Here is an 8,053-nt window from a genome sequence, read left to right as displayed (position 1 = left end):
TATTCGACTGAATGGTAAAATGATAGAACGGAATGGCAAAAGGGAGGAATTGCGCAATACACGGAATATTTTAAAATATGGAATATGGAATATTCTAAAACACGGATAATATTGAATATTTTGAAACACGGAACATACAGATTATTCTAAAACACGGAATATACCCCCCCGGTACATATTATTCTAAAAGGCGATGAATGAATTTTACATTTCCCCGCGACAAAAGATATAAAAACGTGTTACAGAGAAGATTTCACATTAGGGTCATTTGTGGGCTCTAATGTTCCCGTGAGGAAGGAATCAATCAACGAAATGATATATGAAATGCATCATATGCTGAACTGCGGATACAAAACAAATGAACCCACAAATGACCAGCTCACAACGTCAGTGGCTTTATAGCTCAGTTGGTTAGAGCCGTTGCATCGGTATCGCGCGGTCAGGCTTCTCTGCGCAATTGCTAATTGCGTCCATAACTGCGAGAATCATAACTTTACTCGAAACTTACATTAGATTTTTTAATAAGACCTTCAAAAAGGCACTGACCAAGCAAATCAGCCTGCAAAAGAAACGATAACATGTCGTACATTACGCTTTTAAAACAATTGAGACATTTACCATTGTCTTTCTCCATTTTTCCTTCTCTGAGTGTGAGAAAGTGCGCCTGCGATGTTTGGGCACAGTCCGAGAGGCACATAAACGGAAGCGGGGAAACATATCTCCCAGGGTTGAACTCAATCTCGTACCCAGAGTCCTCGGACTTTTTGGCCAGCGGGTGAGCGCCCGGAGAGACTCTGGGATAATCGATTTGAACTATATTTTGATTGGCCGCTTGCGTAACAATGGCAGTCCGTCAGGAAGTCGATAAGTAATTCGGAAGCCCTAGAATTTGGAGGAAGATTCAAAATCTAAAACAAGTTTCAGTGCTGATTGATTTTTTCTACCTCAGAAATACATAAATCACAAAAATAATAAAACGACGAGGTTTGAATTCTGTCATATACCGCATGGGAATTTTCCCACGCTGCTAAAACTGCTAAAAAGTGATTACTGTTGCTGTTGCAAAAGTACCGTGGGAAAACATTACATCATTCTCTTTGAGGAGAAATCCGTGGAATAAGGTCTTGTCGAAGCCATTCAGAATTACGGAACATCAACTTGTAGAAGAAGAGGACATTTGTGTCGTTTCCACAAAAAAAATTTGTCGATCGTGTTGCTTGCACGATGGCATTCTCATTGCATTCTGTACGGTGGAATGTACGCTGAAACACCAAAAATACACTCACCGAAGTGTCAGAGGTTTCATTTTCACTTGCTCTTACAGCAAGCCAATGATCATTTCTCCAGTTTCTTTGTGTGTAAGGCTAAAATTCTTGCTTCTCGAACACTTTCAACCCACCATTTCTACTGTTAACGGTTTTCTCTTTTCTGCTTCCGTTTAAACTCAAGCATACGTCATGAGAACGGAACCCACGTTTTCTGAGAAAATGGAGTCGATTATCCCAGAGAATCCCAGAGTCTCTCCGGGCGCTCACCCGCTGGCCAAAAAGCCCGAGGACTCTGGGTACGAGATTGGGTTGAACTCTTCTCTGTCACACATTTTTTATATTATTTGTCGCAGGGAAATGTTAAATTATCATCATGTTATCCTACCCAGACTACTAATGCTCACGGGCAAAAAGTGTATTATTTATATCCTTTTCTGAAAGATTTTTCTCTCATCCCGCGTTTTAGAATAATTTGTATATTCCGTGTTTTAGAATAATCCGTATATTCCGTGTTTCAAAATATTCAATATCTTCCGTGTTTTAGAATATTCCATATATTTCGTATTTTATAATATACCGTGTATTCCGCGATTCCGTTGTTCCACCATTCCATCCCATTCGTCGAATAGGGTCACCCATTCGTGACATATCACAGGCGTTACAGGCGCGTTACCTGCGCTGCAACGTTGCGCACAAATTCTACCGACGATTGGCCTCAGCGATGCCAGGGGATGTAAGACAAAAAGTGAAAATGGCGATGGCGGAAGTGGAGACAACAGCGACGGTACGTACGCATTTCCGATCCATTTCTAATCTTTACTTGCCCTCCGTGCTTCAGGTGTTTACATTTCCTCATTCTAACTAAAACTGCTTTTAGCTTTTTGATCAAGAAGGCAAATTCGCCGCTATTATGTAGTTTTTAGGGTACTGAATACTCGCTTATTGAAAACAGTATACCATGTACTTTATTGAGAATCATGTGGACTCACGAATAAGCTGACCAATGACATATACGACCGGAGTTCTTATAGTATCTACTGACGTTACACAAATCAATTGACTCTGAAGATGACTTCCGCTCAGGTTGTCGAAACGTCAGTCAATGCAAACAGTCCTTCTCAGGACTACATGACACCCGGACGTACGATCGTACAGTATGCTCATGGTTATCATCTCAATTACAAATTAAAGGCAGCCATTGACTGGCCCTGGGTTGCCATTTTCAACTCTCAGGTAGCCAGCACCCCTATCATTTGGTGCAACAATGTAAATTCCTCCTTTTTGGTTAACTTCTGGGGTGAAATATTGAGTTGTAGTTGGTTGGTAAATTTGTACTGGGTGGTCTTCACCAAGGGCTGGGTTACTGGGCAACTTAAAATAAATGCTTAGTGGTAATGTTTCTGCTAATTTGTTTTACTTAAGACAACTGTAGAATGTATTGTTTAATCAAGGCCAGTTTAAAATATATTGTTTGAATACCTTTAAAATAATAATGTTTATTTTTCTGGCAACAACTGTTACTTGTGTGATTGTATCTTTGATCTTCTCTCTTGGATTCTTTTAATTGAAATTTTTTAATTAGTGAAGTAAATTATTTGTAATCATTGCCTTTCCTCATAACCTTTTTTAATCCTTTAACACCCAAATCGACTTAAACCGGCCAGACTTAATATTTTACTCTGTCTAACACCAGACAATTTCAATCCTCAATGGGGAAACCCAGGGAGTCAATAGGTTTATAGAAAATTTGTCACTTAAAAGCCAAGATGTTTAATTTCCAAGATGCCTTAATTTCTGGCCAAAAGTTGAAACAGAACTACATACTGCAAACTCATTGTGTAAGACTCATTGTTCTCCCCAGGATTTCGACTTAGGGAGTCCCAGGGCCCCCTTTCCTGAAAAATAGTGGCCTCACAAAAGCTTAAGTGGGGCAAAGTAACTTGCGCTCCATGACTAGGGTGGAAAACATTCTTTGTAATTTCTCTGCCCATTTCATTAAGGCATGTTCAAATTGGAACTCTTGCAATGGTGGCCCTTCAACAATATTGTAAATGCATTTGATTTGTTTGCCTCTAGATAGATCTTACAAGTCGTGATCTTTTTGTTGACATCATAGGCTTATCATAGGCTCATAGGACTTACAATGGTCCCAAGAGAACACAAAAGCAATGCTTATGCAAAATTAAGGTGGACAAGCAAAGAGAATTATGGTATATTCCGCCTCGAGCAAGTTTTTCTGTGCCACGGATAGCATGAACCCGCACTCTAAATTATCTGTTACACAAAGTACCTACGTGATTCAATATGGCGGCCAAGATATCGAAGCTGCACAATGCTTTTGTTACTGACGAAAGCAAAAGGCGATAAAATTGTTGGAAGGCTTTGGTAATAAAACTGTTTTCATTCATTTGAAGAAGCAAAGAGCTGGAGTAAATCCCTGGACCATTGACAAACTGCTAACTTACTTTTAAAAGTCTGTTTTGTTCATAGGATCGTTGTGCACCCAAGTGGGTGCATTTGCATGGCTTTCAATGCAACATTTCTATTTTTCCTGTCCCACAAGGGCAAGGCCTGACGAGAACACTAAAGACTAATAGTTAAATTCTGAGGAGGGACACTATAATGCCAACTTACTTCTAAACCTCACTTAATTCTCAACTCACCCAATTATATAAGTTGTGGCAATACTGAACGGAAAAAGCACATGTACTGGTCAGTACTAATCATTTAATGTAGCAGTGCATGCGTGTATCCATATGTGCATGTTTTCAATTAAAAATTAAGAAATCCCCCTCTAAATATGTAATTGTCATGCATTGACTCAAGAATGTTCATCAATTTACTGCGGTGCAATAATTCAAGAATGTTAATTAGGGGCACTACAAAATGGTGAGTTTTTTTCCTTCTTATTTGAATTTGATGAAATACGGTTACCTTAAAATTTTAGTCTGATGAAAGATTATTTTTGAACTTCCAGTTAGTTGACTTGTTAGGATGGCTCAAATTTCAACTGTAAGTTAAGGGGAATGAAGATTGATCTGTCAAGTAATGTCTATGGCCTCTTTCAGTTTCCTTCAACACACACTGGATAAAAGTATTGTGTAAAGTAGAACAGGAGCATCTTAAATTAAGTTGAAAGGCAACCAACATTGATGGTTATTTTTGTGCCCCATTGCTGTTATCTATGAAAACCACTTTCTGTGAACAAAAAGGCTACTTTAAATCATCACATATAGGTCAATATGAACACTCTGTCTCAAGAGTTTTGGGTTTTTCTTTTCACTCCATTCCAGAGCTTAGGTCGGTCAGTCATGTAGTCAAACAAAATAAAATTAATTAAGGAAGCATTCAAAAAAACTTGTCGGGAGGGGGGGGGGGGGGGGGGGGGGGGGGGGTGGTGGATGACTGTTGAGAAAATATTATCTACACTGTACTATCTAAAGAACTAGCCATTAGAAAGCCAGCTATCTCACTGATACATGGCACAACCACTCGCTCCTACCACCAACAAGCCTTTCTGTTGAGACTACAGTAATTAAATTGATGGAAAAGTGTGAGGCCAAAAGGTCACACTCACATTACTGCAGAGACAGGGTTTTCGACAGTTTGGTAAAGTAGTGGACATACTTCTGAATTCAAAGCACCAGACTTGAAATTTTTGGTGCTGCATTGTTGAATATTATAATTATTTTGTTTAATTTTGATTTCCCTGGCTAATTGCAAGTTTTGTTTTCATTATTTAAAGTGTCCCCCTTGAGAGTGTTTATATTTTTCGCACTCCCCTTTTTACTTCTAATTTCTTTTGGGGACCTCCCAATTTCTCATCAGTCCCCCTCCCCCAACAAGTTTTTGTGAATGCTCCCCAAAGCTTATCTCTGACATCCCTTTCACAGGCTGATCCATTTACCTGCACAGTTCATATTTGTAAAGTATAACTTACACTTTTAGTAGTTTTTAAAGTACACTGTTATGGACGTATTGTCAGAGGTCTCATTGCAAACCACAACCTTTTGATCATACATGTATGTGAAAGGTAAACCCAAACTGCATAATCCCTGCATAATCCCACTAATCCCTCCTAGCTTACTATAGGACCATCTATTGGCATTTAATAGGAATATTAAATGTAACTACAGATATAGCGTTGTTTCTTGAGGAGTTAAATTAGAGATGCTATTTTAAAATCACAGCCATGAAAAGTATGAGGGTAAAATTAATGTCATTGTGTGCTCTATGCAACATGTGGCATGATGATGATGATGATCAGACGCAGATCCAAACTGGTTTCCTCTCTTTTATGAAAAATGGTCAGGCTTTTGAAAAAAAAATATGGTTCTTAGAATAAGAGTAAATTTTAAGTTTTAATTTTGAAACTGGTTTGAGCGACAGTTATACTCACTTAAACCGGCCAATATTCTGTCCATGTTAATTATAAGCCCAGGAAATGTTTCTTAAGGGGATTATTAAACATCCAAACATTATCTGAAGGGAGTATACCACTGGACCAATCCCCCCACCCCCAGAGGCTCGTCCCTTCCCTTCCATCCATGCCAGGTGAAACGTGTCATTGCAGATGGGTTGCTGAACTGTATCACACGGCACATAATTGTGAGGAAAAATCCAAAATGCCAAGGAAAGGTTATGCACAGGTTTTTTTTTTTGTTTTTTGTTTTGCAAATTGTTGAGATATTCCAGTCTCCTATGTAACCAGATGTAAGTAATTCTTGTCTATGTAAATAATCACAATGTTATAGGAGGAAAATCTACTCATACACATAATTTGTGTGATGTCATAACCTTTGCCAACTATCATCTTAGTTTCCAAATATGCCCAAGTTTGTTTTTTGATTACATGACTTCGTGTTACCAGGTATAATTAAGGTATAGGTATACCTTTTGATTGAAAACAATGGAACAACTCTGCATCGTCTCTGTGGAGACTCACATTAAACTTATATGAACTTTCCATAGCAGCAATGAAGTTAGTTTTTAATCCTTGATAAACCTGTCTTGTTGGCAGCCTGTAAAATATTCAAAGTAAGCAAGTTAACTGTGTGGATAATGGTGGGTTCAGTTTCAAGAGAAACTCTGATGCCGCGTGTGTGGGGAGTGAAGTGATGTTGGTTTTATCATTACCAAGTCTGACTACTCGTAGAGATGTTGCAAAGTTGACAGTTTAAGTGTGCCCTCCCCGTGCTTGGGGTTGTCTTTATGCTTAGGTTTACCAATGGTACTTGTTCCAGTACCAGTCATCTATGTATGTATTACTTATACAGTTTTTGTTGTGTTCTATGTCATTTGCTTGTTTTTATTTATTTTACACAGGACCCATATTCATAGCACTGGTTTTATAACTGAAATGGTTATCCTGTTAAAATAATAATTATAAAAATTAATAATAACAATAATAATAATAATAATAATAATAATAATAATAATAATAATGGTGATGATGATGATGATGATGATGATGATGATGATGGGCCATTCCATTTTAGAGTAGCTAAAATGTCAAAATTTCAAACATATCTTTTGATTCCCAACCATGGATATTTGGAAAGAGGATACCCCAAAGTGTTCAGGAAATAATTTGTCAAAAGTTTGTTTTGTGGTAAACGGCAAAGAGAGGCCATTGATTGTTGACCAATGAGAAGCTTGCTTAAGTAGCTATCAAGCTGTAATATTTCAAATTATTATAGCAGGGCACATAATTTAATTTCAAAAATCTCATTAAGTTAAAAAAACTGAGTCAGTGCAAGACAAAGTTAAATTTTCAGGTAGGTTTTGGGCCATCTTGAATGTTATTGCTGAATTATATTGAAAAACATTTCTGTTGCGGACATTACGTAATGTCCGTAACAAAAAAGACCTTTTTTCTTTTTTCTCCGCAATTAAAATCCAGATCTTCTCATGAGCTGGGATCCTTTTTTAGCTTGAAGGGGCCCAAACTACGGCATTGAGAATTTGCAACAACAATGTGCAGTGATTCATTTTGAAAATTGTGTTAATGGGTACAGTGTACCCCTCAGACAGAAATCAATGGGTCACAACTCAAATGCAATGGGTCAAAATTGTAACCAAGACAAGTTGTAGTTTTATTTTTTCAATCATATAATTGATGTTTTTTAAACCACAGACATCTGAATTTTAATCAATAAATACCTTTTTAATTACGGTATGCGTACCCGGGACGCGCTCGACGGAAACCAATGGGTATTTAATGAATGTAATGCGTAAAATACGCAAAAGGCAGGGCAAAATGAATCACTGAATGTGAATCATTGGAGAAAATGCAACAAGTTACGGACATTACGTTACGGACATTACATTATGAATGTAATTATAATATCCTGCCTGAAATCAAAGAATGTAGAGTAGCCTTGCATTCAGAATGAAGTTTCAGTTGACAGTGTGATGGGACACAATGAAATGGAGGTAACTAATTTCCAACCTTGTTTCTTGCAAAGGGGGATTGGAGGAACAAATAAATCTGTACAAATTTAATATCATTATTAAACTGTAAATAGTCAAATATTTAGTTTAATTCTTAGCCAAAAATGTTGTATAAGGAACTTGCTTGCAAATACAATCTCATAGAAAAGAAAATATAGAGGATAGAGAATAACATAGAGTTTCCTCTAAATGCTTACAATAACAACACATTAGAGCAATAGTAACAAAGCCAGCTCAGTTGTTTTAACTGCAGTAACACTGTGTACTCTACAAGTATCTAAATGTGATTTAAATTTCTAATGAATCACCACTTTGAATTTAAAAATCTTGGA

At 37.4% G+C, this 8,053-nt stretch overlaps 1 protein-coding gene across 1 annotated transcript in view; it reads left to right on the top strand.

The window, feature by feature from the left end:
• Window positions 1-1,947: 1,947 nt before the first annotated feature.
• Window positions 1,948-8,053, top strand: part of LOC138057424 (uncharacterized) — a 12,740-nt gene continuing 6,634 nt past the window's right edge. The window contains exon 1 of the mRNA XM_068903449.1: window positions 1,948-2,052. Within this exon, the coding sequence (XP_068759550.1) occupies window positions 1,990-2,052 (63 nt within the window). The 5' untranslated portion in view covers window positions 1,948-1,989. The remainder of the gene's footprint in view (window positions 2,053-8,053) is intronic.

Source organism: Montipora capricornis, chromosome 7, assembly GCF_036669925.1.
Source record: "Montipora capricornis isolate CH-2021 chromosome 7, ASM3666992v2, whole genome shotgun sequence".
NCBI lineage: Eukaryota > Metazoa > Cnidaria > Anthozoa > Scleractinia > Acroporidae > Montipora > Montipora capricornis.
This window is presented reverse-complemented; position numbering and strand designations above follow the sequence as displayed.